At 40.7% G+C, this 18,448-nt stretch overlaps 1 protein-coding gene across 50 annotated transcripts in view; it reads right to left on the minus strand.

Annotated features, from left to right (window-relative positions):
• The window catches only part of SVIL (supervillin), a 140,012-nt gene that overhangs the window by 63,282 nt on the left and 58,282 nt on the right, over positions 1-18,448 (minus strand). For 49 of the 50 annotated variants that reach the window (XM_065050629.1, XM_065050621.1, XM_065050650.1 and 46 more), the window contains 2 exons: positions 5,435-5,501; positions 264-355 (listed from right to left, as the gene is read on the minus strand). Coding sequence is in view for 28 of the 50 variants with exons in the window: in XM_065050608.1 (XP_064906680.1) it covers positions 264-355; positions 5,435-5,501 (159 nt within the window). In the remaining 22 variants the exon portion in view is untranslated. Of the gene's footprint in view, positions 1-263; positions 372-5,434; positions 5,502-18,448 lie in introns of those variants that run through there. The other variant, XM_065050625.1, reaches the window with a different exon arrangement.

The following is an 18,448-nucleotide window of genomic DNA, read 5'->3' on the forward strand; positions in this document are numbered from 1 at the left end:
CTGAAGTTTTGAGTTTCAACTACTTCTTAACCTATCGAAAACTAGGTAAACAAAGCTGAAGCAGGGACGCCACAAGGCCTTGTAAAAGAGCACTGTGGTTCATCCCCTCTTCCATCCCCTATGTGTGCTTCACAGGGAAAAGAAAACTAATTTACAAAACATCTCTTCCTATGTGATTTTAACTGTGCCTTGCAGTTGCACAGACTAAACTTCACATGCTGTTAAATTACCACTTGTGTTCATAACATGTCCCCCTTACCTACCTTTTGGAAGTACTGCTAAGAGATTAGCATCGATATCCTTTGTGCTGTTTGCAAGTTCTTCTTTATCTTCAAATGAGAACTCCTTCTGAAAACTGAAAGCAACATCTGGTTTACAGAACTGTGGATGTTTCTGCTACAAATCAAATAAAGCCAAGATGTAACCAATTTACTGCAAGATAGTCAAACAGAGATAGCAAAGAAAATATTTTCCAGAAGAATGAAATAAGAAATAACCCCAAGAAATTCACAAAGCCAAACCTAACATAATTTGAAACTTGTTTAGAACTGTCTGTGACACATTTTTGCATTAAATTACTGACCAGAGACTGTCTTCAAAATGCTTCACTAGCAACTACATTTGAAATAACCCATATCGAATGGTTCTCCATAAATATTAAAATATATTTCATCAAATGCAATACTGTATTTTACACTCCACCTAGAAGCTTTCTGGATGACTGCTCTATTGTTACTGCACTGATCTCTGGATCTTATGTGGCTTATTAAATAATACGCTGATACAAGCAGCAGATCATCTAGTTTTATACCTTGTCTTTTCAAAACAGCAAAAATGCCCATTTAGATGAGACAAAATATTTCTTCAAATATACTCATTAAATATACAAATTTTAACTGTAAAATATAGATGTCATAATGGTTTAAAGTAGATACTGTCTACAGAGACTTTTTGGAGGAAGATTATTATCTTGTAGGTATACAAAGTGAGATTTTTCTCTCCAGTGATTAAAAACTGAGAGAGAACTGCTCTTTTCTGTCATTATGACTTCTAAACTATCCAAGTCAGGCATAAGAAAACTCGAACTAGTCTTAAAACCTTCAGTAAACTGTGTAGACAGGTGTAACAGATACAAATCTCCACAGTGATCCGAGGGTCTTCATTTGGCCGTGGTAGTGCCATCATTGCAATAAGACAAATTGCACAGCCTTACTCTTGGAAAATCCTTCCTTAGGACAGTTTCTAATTGGCTTTTTAAAGAATTGAATACATTTTAATTAATGGTATTTGGTTAGAAAATAAAAAAATAGTAAAAAACACCAAATATATATATAACTATTCTGCACTTACTATTACACGTACTATTCCAGAAGAACATTTCTCCTTGAAAAGAGTGTTAATGTATAATGATTAGTAACAGTTTACATTAACTCCAAGAAGTATTTGATTCTTTATCATTTATAAACAGTATTCCTCTGTAAGACATTGAGGACAGAACAAAACCCTTGAAATGACAATGAAACCCTTGAAATGACAAGAAACTGGGCTATGTCACATTCAGGCGCTGTGCCACCTGCTGCAAATCCTCTCCAACAACTGCACTTACAGAAATTGTTCCAGGTACTGCCAAGAAAAACAACGTTAGCCACTACAGAAAAGAGCAAATGGAAGATGAAGAGCTGCAATAAGCTGTCCGTTACAGAAAACTGTGTATCCTAACAAGGCGAAAACACTTTAATGGAACTAAATTAAAACAAAAATAAACTAAAAAACAGCCCACAGCAGCCACAGGTAAATGGGTGCATGTGTCATCTGAGACTGGGCAGACTCAGACAGTTAACTGCATGTTTCTGTATGCTTAACCCCACATCGCCAACACTTGTGATTCTTATTAGCCTCACAATATGTTATTTTCTTACAGACACAGATTCTAGAGACTGCCTAGGTGATTCCACAGTTTCCATTTGAAAGCAGTTTCTACTCCTTTTGGCTGAGGATGAGTTTGAAAAATGTGAATATTGGCTGAAGGCTATAAATCAAAACCAAAATTTGTCAAATCAATTTGATTACTTAAAACTTGTCTCAAAAGTGCTGAGGGACCAAGCTCATGACTTTTTAATATTTGGGCTTTATTTAGCAGCATCTCCAAATAGTTCCATAATGCTTGTGACAGTGCAACACCTTTAGTTTCCATAAACATGGGACTCTGTACAGAAAAGCATTCACTCATACAGCAAGACCCTTGTTTAATTTAACTGTGCACTAACATCCGTAACCACATCCCAGTCCTACACAAATTTCCAAGGGTAAAATCATACAGAATCAGGACTAGCACTAGCCCATTGGTTCTAAAAAGCATTGTATTATTGGATTGCTTGTGGAGCCTCAACAAACTTATAAATCCTGTTAACTAGTTAGGTTCAGTCCTGCCCATTCCTCCAAACTCCAGGGAGTTCCAGAGACCCTCTAAATCCAGTATAAATGTCTTTCACTGGGTTTTCTTGTGTTTGTTCTTGTGTCAGTGTTAGTCACCTTACTTTTCTTAACAGAAATTTTCCACATCTACTCAACTTCAAGACAGGCTCTCAGTTTCATTGACTACCTGTAAATAGTTGTCTATTCCAGTTCTAAGTTATCTTTTTTTTGTATATGGCAAACAGGACTGGATAGTCTTGATTCCAGAAATGGGTCTTGTCAGTGTCTTATAAAAATAGGAATTTTGATAGAGAAAGCATTATAATATGACTAGCCAGATGAACATCGGGATCTACAATACATTTCCCTTTTTATATCTACACTATATTAGTTGCTCAATCCTGCATGAGGAACTAATTTGCCAAGGCTTTGCTTTCATCAGCTGCAAGTGACAAAAATTTATCAGCCCCCAATGCACAACTGTGCACTCAGCATTATTACATTACATTACATCCCTTTTCTTCCATTACATCCAGTCCTTCCTGTATGTGAGCTCCCTCCTCCTTAGTACCAAGGGTGGCTTCCAACCTTTGCTCACTGGCAGATTTCATTAAAATTCTTTTAATAACAAGCTTCTTAAGCTTAACCCTTGCTGGGCTATACGGCACCACAGGTTATCTGCTTTCTGAAAGTCCCTTCACAGTCTCCCTTCTGCCTTAATTTTCCATTTCCCTCTGGACAGACTGGCAGCTTCTATGTACTTGTTTATTTTTAGATGATTAAGTATTTTCATATGCTGATTACGGTTTTTTTCTTTTCTCTCCAGAGGCATTTTTGCTCTCTCTTGTGAAGCTGCAGTTTGTATTGCTTGTTTTGAATACTTAGACATTACAAACACACGATGTTTTAAACTGATGTATCAATTACATTGCTTTCACTTGCACACAGAATTCAGAGACACAACTGCTCTGAGGATGATACAGGCAAGCCAAACAATTAGGTATTTATAGATACATACATAGAATTAATTCTAAAAATGAAAGTAGGACATTTAGGACATGTCACAGTATTCAATAAGAACATTCATTAGGACTCTACATTGAATCAGAGTGATGCTAGAGCAATTCCAAATAGTTTAAAAAAAAAGACGGGACACTACTTATAAGGCTTTTAAAACAATACATTTATAAGGAATTCCTCACTAAACTTCCCATTTTTCTCAAAGGGATCTATCCAGATGTCTCCCTGCTCTATTAGTTTCTTTGCTAATGAAGCAGCTGCAACAATAATTTAGAACTATCCTAGAAGTATCACAACTAGATCCTCTCATCTTTGCTTTTCTTAATTTCTCAGGTTACGCTATAAATTTATGTGCAGATTTTGAGAAGCAGCACCAGCAGTTTCTGCACTTAACAGCTAGGCTATGCACATTCATTATTAAAATAATTTAAGGCATACTTGAGTTTCTCCAAATGAAAAAAAAAAGTAGAAGTCTGCAAGAATTCTTTCTTCCTAAATTCCCTGTCAAATCTGGATACTGAAAGAGGAACTTCTCTTTTGCTTGCCTGAAATGTAGCCTCTGATCATGGTTCACGAAATGCAATCAACAGCATGAGGTTCCACAAGTTTGTTTCACACAGGATTTGTGTGTGGTTTGGTCTCAGGCTCCTAACAAACTAATAATACTGGCCAATGTTCAGGAAATCATCCCGTTAAAACACAGGCAACAATATTTCACAGCCTCCACATTTCTTTCTTTGAAAACAATGTATAATGTGGCACTAGTAGAGTTATTTGACAGTCTCAGTAGTTACACTGCTCTTGCAACATCCAAAGTAAGTGTGGGCTGCTTCTATACATCAGGGATTCCAGGCTGAAAACTTCATGTGCTGCTGCAGCAGCAGCAGCATACAGTTTCTAAATAGCTGTCCCACTAACCTAGTTACATGCCCAAAAGAGGCAGAAGTTTGATCCAAATGCCACTGTAAACACTGCCCTGCCATCTGGATTAAAGCTATGGGATATACTGAGATTTTGTGATTGAAATACAGGCATGAAAATCCACTTCAAGCTAGGTGCTTGATGTTCATTTTTCTCTTCTCTGCCTTCAGGAGAATTTCCTTCCCTGGGCTCTTATATTCTAGAGTCACATCCTTCTCCTCTCTTTCCTCCTTTCCCCTACCTGCCTTCCATAACACAATGTGTCTTGTACACCTGTTCCCTCCATCTCTCAGCAGTACCTAAGAACAACATGGCAGAGAATCAGGGTGTGTTGACTGAAAAGATGCTTGCAAAGCTGAGCCTGAGTGGCTAAGGCCGGTGGATTCCTGTGCAGCTGAACCAACAAAACAGCTGGTTGCTGGGTAAAGAGCTGGTTGCAGCTCCCTGGCCTCCTCTCTGTGCCATTATGAATGAGTCCAGTAAGTGCAAAGGTGGACACCAAGAATAGTTGGAGTGAGGATGGGAAGACAGAGGGAACATGACTTGTCATCTTGCCCAACTGAGAACTGTATCCCCTTACTCAGCCTTGTGGAACTGTGCCCTAAGATTGCAGGTGTGAGGCAGCACGACCCTTCAAGGATGCAGCAACGTCACCTCTCCATTCATCTCCGTCATGTCCCCTCCCATGTGCTGATGAAGCTCTCTGCATGGCTGTATAATTAATTCACCCTCTTCAGCCACCTTCTTTTTCAGACATCAGTTTTCCAAGCTGGTGCACTAAATGTCTGCACTGTTTCTGGGCCACGCTAGGAAAAATTGGCATTGCAGTGGCAGAAGGCTCAGTGCAGGGTGGGACTCTTCCCTAAGCAATGCCAGCTACAAATTTCCATATTACTTAGGAGGCAGTTGGTGTTTTCAGTGTGTGTTCAGAGCATCTCCTATAGGCCAAAGCTTGGTCCTGCTAGAGAACCAACAACCATTTTCCCTGACAAAAGAATGAACATAGATTCAAGGAATGACTGCAAGTTACAATCATGCAACCAGTCATCTTCACTGGACAAGAAAAACTTCACCTTACCTTAGAGCTCTCTTCCTATGGAGCAATCGTGAAGGTTTGAATCTGACTGAGTTTTCTTTGTCAAAATCTGTGGGGAAAAAACAAACAAACACAACACCGTAGTAAATTTGCTCTAATAAATGGGGAACATTTAGGAAATTAGGTTATGGCCTCCAATCATAGTCCTTTTCCACTGGAAAAGACTGTACAAAGGCCTCCCCTCTAGTCAAAGTAGCATAAGCTGGAATACTCAAGATGGTGATAAACCAAAGCCTTACAAAAACACATCTAGACAGCAAACATATCAAAAGTTTCAACACTTTATGGAACTGCCATGCTCTAATCTCAGTATTCATGGTGTAGCACTGCAGTCTGGCGCTATTGTTTAAACTCCTTGAGTCCATTTCCCAGCTTATTAAATGGGTAGAAGACATATTCAGGAGGCACTCCGCAAATGAGAAATGCTGCAAGCACCAAGAGCCTTTTTGGCTGCAGTTTAGCAATACCATAAAAACTGCATATTCACTGCAGAAGTCAGAGATGCCCAGCTGAGGATCTGTTGCAACAACAGTATTACACCACCTATGACAGAAATATTTCTACAGGTTGTCTATTATTTGGGAGCTCTATTTTTTTTTTTCCTGAATAGCCTTAGAACACGCTTACTCTCAGAGAGGGCAATGGGCAATCTCCCCTCTCTCCCAGGCCCAGATTCAACTTTTTCATTTCTGCAGTCACGAGCATCATGAGACGGTCTAAACGGTGACCAAGTGTTAAGGTGGGACCAGTGCTGCAAGGACCAGCTGCCTCCATTCAACATTGCACATACTATTAAGAGACCTTGGAGAACTGTGAGCAGGAAGCAGAGGAGCACCTGGTCTGTGAGTGCTGTTGAAAAACACATGAAGCTACTAATAATTTACTCCCAATGGGAAAATTGCCTTCCATCTCCATCTGTATTACATCAACTACCCCCAGACCCTAAATTAAAAAACAATTGGTCACTGACACATTGTTCACTTTATTTTTCAAAGACAGACCACTATTACACAACCTGGACTTTAGAACGATTCAAAAGCAGCAATATCCCTTTTACTGTACCTCAGAACTGAGATTTAACTATTTCAAAGAAAAGCTAACTCACAAAAAGAATATTATTTGCTTATACAAAATATTTTAAAATGTAGGTAGGATGTTTCTTATTTTTGCAAAAAGGGTTTAATGAAACTTACTATAGCTGACAACATGGGTCTTAATTTATAGAATATCTTCTGTCTATGCTTTTCAAAACTTTTTAGCCCTGTCCTCTCTTCCACTTCTATCTGACACCTCTCCAGGTAAACAAAATAATAAAAATATTTTTTTAAAAAAGTAAAAGAAAAAAGACCATTTTAATGGCTTGATAAAGATGTTTAAAATGTGCAAAAAAGCATTTTTAGGCATCTGCTACAAGTCACTGCAGATTTCAAGCAGCTTTACTAACAGCATTCTTCAACTTTAATTGGCAACTTTTTCCTGTTTTTATTAACATTCATTTTCTCTTTCCAAGTAAATGGAGAATAAAGCACACAGATTACGCAGAAACATCTTGTTAGACCAAAACAGAGTATTAAAAGAAAAACAGTGTGAATGGTATATAAATCATTATATTTTACACTACAACAATAAAAAGAATAGTCCATATGCTGTAAGTATCCTCTAAAAAGGCCAGATTTACATTACTGTGAGAAGAGTATGCAGTAACTTAAAAAGCCCAGCTCAGAATCAGCTTAGCTAATCAGAACCAGGCATATCTGAAATTTATAGCCGTTCTAACAGGATACAACCCATCCTATAGTTTTTGGCACTAAAACAGCTGTCCACTATGAAAACCACAAGTAGACCACAGAGAAATTCTCCCTAGCCCGGCCAAAACTGGAGAGGGGACGTGAGAAGGGAAGAAAGCAGCTTCCATGGCTGCGCGGGGAGAAGGGAGGGAGAAGGGCTGCTAAGAGGGGGCACCCAAGCTGGTTTGACTCTTGCTGCCCATTAAACATATTCAGTAATATTTATACACACCACATCTAAAATGCCTCAAAAACGTCTTAAAACTTCACTGTATTTCATAGGTGCAAGCTCCTCTCTTCCCTGCCCCCCACTCCGACACAGAAAACCCAACCAGAAAATTACATTCTGTTATACAGTTTTCATATTTTATGTATTTCCTCCTGTTCAAATTAAACCCCATGAGTGGGGATTAAAGTCCAATAAAACTTACTTAGTACAATATGGAAGTCTTACAATTACATGCAAACACAGGAGAAAAAGTAAAACAACTCTGCTTCAAAAGTAAATAAATATGCCCACGAGAGAACATCAGTTTAACGCAGTCTTAATTCAATGGTTAATTTAAAGGAAAAAACCCACCCTCACAGAACCTGATACACAGAAAGAAAATCTTTGCAACAGCATTTTGCTCCTGCTTTCACTTAGGAATTCTAAACATGCTCATATTCACATTAAAGCAATTTTAAATATTTGTATTTAAAATTAAGAGTATATTTACTGAGGTCTAAATCACAGTTGCTCACAAGTTTAACCATTTGTTCAGTCTATAGTCCCTCTTAGGTACAAACTACCAGAGAAAACCACTATCCACAGTTTAATACATAGGAAATTTAAAAATGCTGAATATATTAAAAAAAAAGTAGATGCAACCTTGCAGTGTTACTTAGTATATTTAAAGGCCCTAAGTCGGTGGCAAGCTAAGCTAATTAAAAGATCCATCTAATCGGATCTTTCAAAAGTGTCCTTTAGGAAATAATGAAATAGCCTAGGTGACTAACTGCATACCGATTGCTAAAGTAGCTAACATAGCTGCAGAGGATCCAGTCAAACAATATTTACAGATGCATACATATATACAAGAGAAATTAAACACACACAAATTAATTGCATTTTTTTCTGTCTACTTGCAACTCTTACCTTGCTCCTCAGAGTATTTAACATTTCCCAAATAGCTGGAGATCCAAGGATTTCTGAACATGGTTGCACAAACAAAGGATTCAGCAAAGAGAAACTACAATAGCAGCTAATTCTCAAGCAGCCACAGCCCTAGGCCTGTCTTAGCAATATCATGTAGAGATTTTTCATAGCACAGGACCGGAGCTGTCAGGCTATCGCGTCCCAGGGAGTATAGTAAATGCATAGCAATAGGCTGCAAGCTGGAGCAGCTCAAGCCAGTAATCAGATTACAAACAGAAATTAGGCACATGAATGCTAAAACAGATTGGGCAATGGTGATTGGGAGATTTATAATATTACCACTTCAAAGATCCAGCCAAATCACACATAATATTCCTGCAAAATGAATGCAGAACCCCTAAAATCCTCATACTAAAAAAAAAAAACAGACCCACAAACAAAAAAAAAGCCAAACCAAAACACACAAAAAAACCCCCAAAACAGGACACCACACCTCCAAGAAGAGGAATAATTAGTTCCTATCTCTAAATCAGGATAAACTGCAATGCTTGCTTGAGAAAAGCAGCATACAGGCTGCCATAAAAAAAAGTGACTCTGTTAATCATATCATTATGCTAAATATTTTGCCTAACTATTAGTTGGAACATTTAAAACAGACAAGAACTGTGGATAACATATGAGCAAAATTACTGGTGGGGGTGGAGATTTAAGAACAGATACCACAGCTTCAAATATTTTAATTCAAGACAGAAGGTGAAAAATTGCACAGAAGTATTGTCTAGCTACCATATTTTTTTATTAAGCATATTTGATGGATTTCGGATTGAAGACTCAGAAACCTTTATAGTTAAATTTGAAAGTCTGGAAGTATTTGTTCAAAATGGTGCAAATAACCCTGGCTCAGCCTTCCACACTGAAGTACCTGATTGTCTAACACGCACAAAGAAGCATTAAATATGTGACTGAAACAGGTCCACGCATTCAACCCTATTGAACCAAAGCCCACTAGCTTCCCTCCAACAGGTTTCCTGCCTACAAAGAGATTTAAACTAGCACCAGTAGAAAACTCATCACAAGGCTGGGGTTGTCAGGACCATGAAAAAGGCATCTTAGCAACACAAGACAGAAGTTCTTGGCTTTTCTTGCCTGCTTTTATGGTAGCTGGCACAACAGGACCCTGATCCATGCTGGGAACCTCTACGTACAGGCAAAATATAAGTGATGATGCTGTGAAAGAGACTGCTTAACCACAAGTGAAAAATATAATCTAGCAAAAACCTATTAATTTCTTTTGGCTTACCCTGAGGTTGTATTTAGCCTGTCTAGGTCATCAAAACACAGCTTTTCATGCCAACAAGTTCTTGCAGTGCATAGAAGAATATGTACTCCACCTTGTGTAATGCCCCTGCTATTTGTATTATTTTTTAATTTATTTTAAAATGTGAATAATGTGGGAGACCTTAACCGAAGAACCTTTTATTAGCCTATCTTTCAACAGCCCAGAGCTCCCTAGAACGAGAGTCACCCAACACATGGAATATGGCATTGAAGCCTGACTCATCAAGTAATATCCCCTGCTCAGAAATATTTGATGGGACGTACCACATTTTTTTCTTGTGTTTATTTCTAGCCACTTCACAGCACTACCCATTGAACACAAACTGAACACAGCAGTGCTCTCTTGACCAGCTGTGAAGGTCTCCATGTACTTGAGTCTAGTACACACAAAAGCACTAACAAAAAATGAAATCTGTTGACAGTGGTCCAAACTTGCCATTAACCTGAAAATCCGCTTTATGGCCTAGACATAAGTGCAGGTGTGCTTAAAACACAAATATGAGACAGTGCAGAAATAACAAAGAAGCTGCTGGTAACAGTTAATGGGACATTCTGGACCAGTATCTGTGTGGGTATATCAATAAGAGAAGTGCAGTTCTAAAAACGTCCCCTCTTCCTGAACCCTGCTTGTGGGAAGAGCGTTTACTTGATCTTGTAAATACAGGTATTACCTGGAGCATTTTTAAGCACCCATAACACATCCTGGTGCACACTAAGAGAACAGTTCGGATAAAGTGCAGATAAATAACACTAATTTGATAAATCTCGTGGTGGCAGTCTCTAGCAAGGTTGAAGGAGAAGCTGGACTTGACAGCTGAGCCAATGCAAGAGCTCACAGCTGCCAAGACAGACAGTCCCACCCATTCCACCCTGCAGGACCTCCTGCTCCCCTACTGACCCAGTCATATGACTGAACTGCTAGTAAATATTCCCTTTTATTTTTGCTGGGTATGCTTTTCAGAAGGTGCCAGAACGAAGAGAAAGGTACAGGATCTTATGACCAGGAAAAGGACCAATCCTTCAAGCTAACAAAAGAGGTGACCTTAGCTTGGTTTTCATCTCCATGTCTGGCGATGTCCCATATGACAGAAGAAAGGTGTGTTTGTATTTGTGGGGGAAGAGAACAGGCTCCCACATTCCACTGCTGTAATCATCTACAACATTTTGTCCTCAACCTCCTTCTGGTGAACAAGGTGCAGAAGGTAAAGCACATAGAGCTGCACAAACACAGAAATGCTCTATAGAGTGCCTTTCACAAATGTGTATGTTTTAAACAGGTTCTTGCTTGTGCTGTTCAAATTCTACTCACAGGACATAGAAAGAGGACAGCTTCTCCAACAGCTCTGGCTACCACCTGGGGAGGAATACTTGTGACAGGCTTTGGTACAAGTAGGACTCCTTTCCCTACTATTTACGGCTGCAGGTCAAGATTACAGGGGCCTACCCATGGGAACAAAGGGAATTATTATAGACGAAAGTAAAATATGCAATAAAAGGAACACCTGTATCAAGGTCTTCACAAAAAATCCCAGACATAGTGTAAAGTCTTGTTTCAAGCTCTCTTCATGTTAGGGTGGAAGGTGATCACTGATTATGGCTCTGTGCATGGTATCTATGAATTCACATTAATGCCACTGCCGTTAATACTAAAACTGTGCTACTGTGCAGAATCTGTGACCTCAGAGCTTGTTCTGCTTCACTTCAAGACGAGAGGTAGATGCCAACGCTGCTTCCAACATTAAAACTCTTGAAGCCAAGAGATGCTGGAGCCCTAGGGTATTTCACCAACGCTAATCACTTCGCACAGCCCATTGGGAAGATGATTGTATGTAACTGACAACTTCCCTCTCTCCCTTCCAGTTCTGGCACTGGAAAAGACACCTTGATAAAAACAGACACCAGGGTCAAGCAATGGTATAAAGAAATGAAGTCTTAGATTTAGCTTTTTGCTGCTTGTTCGGAAATGTTAGGTTTAAGAACAAGTCTTTCCCAGAAGAAAATAAATTCAACTACAAATACTTGATGAGGGATGAAGGAAGAGGATTTTGCCCTTCAAAGTGATCCACTCTCCAGGACCTAGAAGTATGCTCAGCCAAACTATGTTATCACGGTTGTGTTACAAATCAGTAGTAATGTTCTTGTCCTCCTCTGCCATCATTAATTCTTGAGTATTAGCAGCCTCCAACATAAGCAAACAAAAAGAGAACAACAGTTCAGCCGTTAGAAAGGGGAGCAGCCCAGCTGGAAGCTAAGTTTGCAGTCATCTGGGCAAAGAGCTAGAGGTTAAGCATGCATACATTTCAAATCTGAGACTGCTCATGAAAGACCAGCTGGCAGCTAAATGTTGTTCTGAAGCTTCCCACAGGAAGAAAAGGAAAATATCTTCCTTTTGTCTGGCAAAACTAATCACTGTAATCAAAACTGCAGTTTAAACGGCTTGCAAAGCTGTTCCCAACTTACAGGGCTGTCAGCCCCAAAGCACTGAAGAGTTATGAATCAGAGTCCCACCAAGATCACGTCTTTTTTCTTTCTGAATTTTGATTGCTTATGAATTTATATTTAGAAGTGCTCCTCTGTGATAAGGAGAACTAGATACTTTGTTGTGGCTTGCACTTATTATAAAAACAAAAAATCAAAGAAGCCTGTGACAGCTGTTTGAAGAAAGCCTAAAAATTAAAAAAATCAAGAATGCAGAGGAAAGAAAACCAACAGTGACTGCAAAGAAACTTTCAGCAAATATGCTAGTTAGGTAAACAGGAATCTGAGCAGCACAGAAAACTGAGATGATCTGTATAAACATGATGATGAAATCATATTTACATCCACACTTCATAGGCAGAGGTCTAAAGGAGCTCATGAATTTTATTTCGCTGCTCTGCTCCTGGATGAGGAGAGAGGGCACTTGAAAGAGCAAGTCAAAGAGAGCTGTGCTGAGACTTGAGATGCTGTGGATGATCTCAGGAACGAAGGTCAGAAGAAAGAGCTAAACCTGACCGCTCTCTTCCATCGCTCCGTCTGACCTCTTTGCCCAGGCTCCAGACCACTCACCCACCACAAGCCACCCTGTCAGGTTTTAACACATGGTAATGTATTTCCAGAAGTAAGTGGTAAGGCACTAGAAGACCATTCCTTTCCTTATTTTCTCTTTCCCCCGCCCTCCAGCAAATTCTGCCAAAGTGTTCAAGAAATCGTTTAGCCTAAAGCTAAAGGATAGGTCAAAAATCTAACAGATTACTTCAGTAGCATAATCACTTATAACAGGAAGTTATTGTCTCAAGTCATGTTCAAGAGTCCTAGCTTGCAAAAAGAATATATGTTCTTGGCTGGCAATGCCAGTCTGTTTGCTCTTTTCTATGCAAACTTCATATACGTAGGCAAAGTGATATTCTCCTTTCTAAATGGAGGCCACTTGTACAGACTTTTAAGCTAGAATAGTTTCATGACATGGTATCATTTCTCCAGTGAAAAGCAAGTTTAATCCTTTTTACTTTGCTTTTTTTCTCCACTTCCACTTTTTTGAATAATGATCCTGGCAAGAAGATTTCTGCTTTTTGGGTAGCGATCATGTTTTGGACAAGTTTTCAGACAAAATTCAGCACTGTGTTACCTGTGTGGTGTACTTTAAAACAGGTCATGTGCAAAGAGATTAAAAAAGATTATTAGTAAGCATGGTACAGGGGACAAAGCTTTTTTAGGAGAAGGTGACAGATGTGTTAGAAGAATATGGATGGTCTTTTTGTACTGAATATGTACTCAGGTGCTCTGGGAAAAGGGAGAACAACAGCTATTTTTCCATGCATACTCTAGAAAGCCTTTCTGTCTCTGGATTGCTATTTCAGTCTCACTCAAGTCATTAATTACAGCACTCAAAGTCTCCTGAAAGGAGATTTGGGTACCTTTCAATCTTGCAACACATTTCAGAATAAGGAACATGAAGGCAATGTCCCCCTGCATGCCTACATCTCATATCACTGTTCACAAAACCATATGGCAAGACTGTAGCATAATTAAAGAACTTCAAGGTTTTTCTCTTTAGGAGTAACATCAGTCTAGACTAGCTCCTTAAAGGAAGTTCAAAGGCCACATAACCCTCTCACATACGGTAATCAGATATACCATTGAGGCACATTATCTGAATTGAGTCAGATCTATTTGTCTGCAGGCCTGAAACAATAACAGAAGATGTCAGGTGTGCACAGGGCCAGGATTAGCCATGGACTGAGCAAACGGCTGGAAAGGAGGAATAACGCAGGAACACATCGCCGCAGTATGTACAATTTAAATGATTAAACAGCCCGGGGAAAGACAGGTTTTTACCTAGCAAAACAGCATCTGAGAGCATTGCCACCATGGCTCATGGTAAAGCAGCTGCAGTTCAGAACATGAAGGCACAGGGTCAGGCACAGCTCTGTGGACATCCGGCACTGAAGTCATGACACAAGCAGCAGCTGCTTCTTTCCTGCTGCAGTGAACAAGAGCTTTGCTGCTGCAGCGACCGATGGCATAAGCCACCACTGGGAGAGACTGCAAAACTGTCTGCCAAACAAGTGGCCAGGGTTTCTAGGACAGGCTTCCCCATCTCTAGATACTTTTAGTCTTTTCAATCTGTGGAAAACTTTCTGACAGAGTGCAATACAACCAACACAAAGCTGCCTCCTTGCCTGGAGTGGCAAGTGGCCCCCTGCAGTTAAGGACACAAAAAGTACAGAGCTCCTGAGCTTTCTCCCGGCGGCTCTTGAACACCTCTGCGCTGCTATCAGCGCTCATAAGAGCCCAATAAGGGAGCGGAGAGAGGCACGCATACCACAAGGAAGAATTTATAACAAAATTCTTTAGCTCTTCTCGATAGTCATCTAAGGAAAACACCAATTTTGTTTACCGCTGCGATGTGACATTTTGCAGGCCACATCACATCCCTGCATACTTACCTTGAAATATAACTGCATTTTCAAGCCTCAGGCAGACAAAAAAAACCCATGACCCCAGCTCTCATCCTGTTTATAGCATGTTGCAATGCTTTCTCAGAAAAGTAACTGTTTAGTGAAAGAAATAAAGCAAAAGCATGTGCTTTATTCAAGAGCTGATGGTCAAGGTAGGACAGCTCAACTACAAGTACTGTCACTGAAAATAACATCACCACAGATAAGCACGCATATCAGGCTTCATTTGCAACCAGCATGGCTAAGCAAAAATTCATAAGAAAAGAAAGCCTGGTTAGCACAGTGATGCTGCAGTTCTGGAGCCTGTTCTCTAGAGAGCGGGTTTAAATTCATAGCAGCGACGGCCTTTACTCTTTATTGCCTTCATAGACTCCATAGTCCCCTGCAAAAATCACAAATGTGCCCAGTGCTCAGGAGGGTACGCATCACTAATAACAGTTAATCACAAGTCAGATCTGAAGAGCTTCTCTAGAGCTGCACATGAAAGCTTGTACAGCACCTGCCTGTACTGTACTTGTCTAAAAATATGGGGATTTTACTAAGGGAAAAACACAGACTTTTTTTTTTTTTTTTTGAAGCCTTCTTCCATGTGAAAGTTGTTTTTTATGAGGTGGGTATAAAGCAAGCTAGTCAAGTACTGGTTTGCACATAGGTAACACATGCCAGTATTCCCCTTCTCCTGGGAGCAGGGTCATTCCTTTAGCTAGTAACAGTCTTCCAATAAAGGGCATAAAACTGCACAAGAGAGAGAGAAGAAACAAGTTCTGAAGTCCCTCACACACAAAAAATCATTCCTCTTAGTTCAGGTGTGTCTCTGAGAGCAGGCAGCACAAGGAATGAAAACATACTTCACAAAGGCGACCGCAAAGTGTTCCCGTATATGGAATGACAGTGTGAACTGGCGTCTTAAGGTTATAACCAAGCACATGAAAAATATGTCAGGAAAGAGAACTACAGTTATTAACATTTACATGGAAGGATATGTATTTTTTTAAAGCTATGTCTAGCATAATACTTGATATTTGCCAAGCAGAGTTCAGTCTGACAGCTGCACTCAGCAGCAGCAGCTCCCTGTCAGCGCCGCAGTACTGGGTCGTATCTCGAGGGGTCTGGGCTGGATCCGTTCTGGGCTGCGCACTCTCTGCCGCCATCCAGCATGTTCCGTCCCCAGACGCCGCCGCAGCAACTTGCCTAATAAGGCCACACGCGAGTTGACTGGCTGGCTTATAGGTCACCCAGTGTTTACCTTACGAGCCGGCAGTGCAGCAGCAGCTGGAGCCGACCTCCCCTTGGGCAGGCGGAGGGGGTTCGGCCAGCCCTCCTCTACTGCCGTGCCACCGCTCTGCCATCCCTGGGCCGGCTGAGCCACGGGAATCTCGGCAGATCCGCACTGGTCAGGAGCTCTTGCTGCTCCTACACCAGAGGTTAAGCTCAGCCAGCAGCTCACAGCTGAGGGAGATCATGCTTCAGTTTTACCACTGCAGCAAGTTCAGGTACAGTTTTCACCACAGCACATTTTAGGACCACCAAACTGAAAAAGTAATCAGGTTTCTCACTGTATGAATTGCTTGAAAGTAGGCCAGCAGCGCAGGGATAAACAGCCACCTTCACAGCTCCAAGACAGCAGACAGGTACTTGTCACGCACTAGAACCAAGTGAAGTAGATGAAAGCTAGGTACAGATACTCATTTGAACACTACTATTCAATTATTTAACACTCTTGATCAATTATGGTGAGATTCACGGCAATTCAGACAGATGGCTTCAAAAGTAATTATTTACTCTCCCCAAAATAGCTATCTGGCAAAAAAGCCCTGCTTCTGCTGCTTGCTCTCTCTCCTGTGATTGAGACTAGTTTTTCCTTTATTGCCTCTCCAAAGGCAATTTCGAGATGCCAGATCTGGACACCATACTACCCTCTTTCCCAGCAGAGAGTCTGCAAGGAAAGCCACAAGACCTCTCTGTGGTCAGGGCTGCAGACAGCAGAGAACAGCACAGGCCACCCCTTCCAGCAGCACCGCCCCGAGCCCCTGCACATGGCCACGCAGGGGGGCCTGTTTCCTACAGGTCAGTACACACACACGGTGCAATCCTCTCCTTCATTCCCCCATGTCTGGCACTGAACAGTACAATACCAGGATGGTTCAGACGTTATTTGTACCCTGATATTTCTAAAATCAGCATCTAGTCTTCTAAGCGCTTTGCTGCCCTGAATGAAGCATCCCAGCGAGCTCGCTGCCGGTGGGCTGGCAGGGACTGTCCCCAGGCAGCAGGGACAGGCACAGAGGGCACGGCTCTGCAGGAGAGCACTGGAGAGCGAATGGAGGATCCTGCGCATCGCCCTGAAGACTTTCAGATCCTGTGTTTTGTCAACTCCATGTCACACCTCCTTCGAAAAATAACACCACCCTGTAAGGCTTAAATACCTACTTAGTACTACCAGATGCAACAATACATTTACCAAACAATTCTCAGAGCTCTCAAAATCTTTAACACACTGGGAGTAAAACCAAACCATCATTATCAGCCCACTGAAAGAAACCAAACTACAACAGTGATGTCCTGTTCCTGCAATGAACCCAGGGTTCACACTATTATAATTAAAAAGTAATAGCATATATGGGCCACTCACTCTTTAAGTAGTGCATGTTAAAAAAATGCAGCTGGGAATCATGCTAGAGTTTGTAAGCTCAGTCATTATCATATTGAGCCAAAGCTGCGCTCAGATGCACACACAGATCTTGGCTCAGAACTGCTGATTTTCTGCTAAAAATCTATTCTCACCCAATATATTCTCCACTAATAGAAAGAAATGGGGCATACACATCCAAAAAAGAGCCAGTCAGACACGATTACACACAAGTCGTTCTAAATTAAGCTAACTCACTTTGTGTCCAATTTGCTTAGATCAGCAGTATGCTCTTCTGAGTATCTAATATCAATAATGAATGCTGTAGGAAACTAAGCAACACACTACGAATGAGGTGGACTGGTTTGTGCACTTCAGATCTTCCTAAAACTCTGTTAACAGAAGTCAGGATAGCCCTGAACTATGGAAGTCAGTCACACTTCACAGGCATCCAGCACGGGACAACAAAAATCTTAACAGGCCTGCACTACTTGCTAGAGGACACGGGTCCACCCATTCAGTTCTAGTCTCTCAGAATACACACTGACAAACTCAAAGGACCAGGAGGAACAAAGTCTCTCCTCTTGGTTAAAAAAAAGGAATCTCAATAAGCTCAGGGACATCCAGAAAAAACACTGTGACACCCTCACAGGTTACTGCCTATTTGACACCAGTTAATTTAGGACCGTTTGTGTAACTGCATGCTAGCAAATGCTTTCAAATGCTTCTATGCTTCTGCAGGTTTAATTTTAAATGGGAGGTAAAGTAACAGCTGACTTCTGTCCATTGTAACACTCCCATTTTCCATCTTCGCTCACAGACGTTGAGAATTCCAAAAAGACAGGCTTCAGGAAGGAATTTTTGGGACAGTTTAGAAATACAGCAGTATCTTCTCCACTGTGCTAAAGATGGAAAAAAAAAACGAAAAAAGAATTAACATTTTTTAATCTGTCTTCTGAATATCCTAAATGCACAAGGACACGTAAGTGGTACAAAGTCACAAAGAAGCATGGCTTTTTCATTGCTCAGGACAAAGTACAGTTATTGGACTCAGGTCTTCCCGGCTGGTACAGAGATAGAGAGTAAAGTTCTCACTGAATTCTTCAAGAACAGGGTGGAAAAGTAAATTCAGCAAAATCTACGCATGTCAAAGGCGATGCTGAA

The sequence above is a fragment of the Columba livia genome, chromosome 2 (genome assembly GCF_036013475.1).
Source record: "Columba livia isolate bColLiv1 breed racing homer chromosome 2, bColLiv1.pat.W.v2, whole genome shotgun sequence".
Lineage (NCBI taxonomy): Eukaryota > Metazoa > Chordata > Aves > Columbiformes > Columbidae > Columba > Columba livia.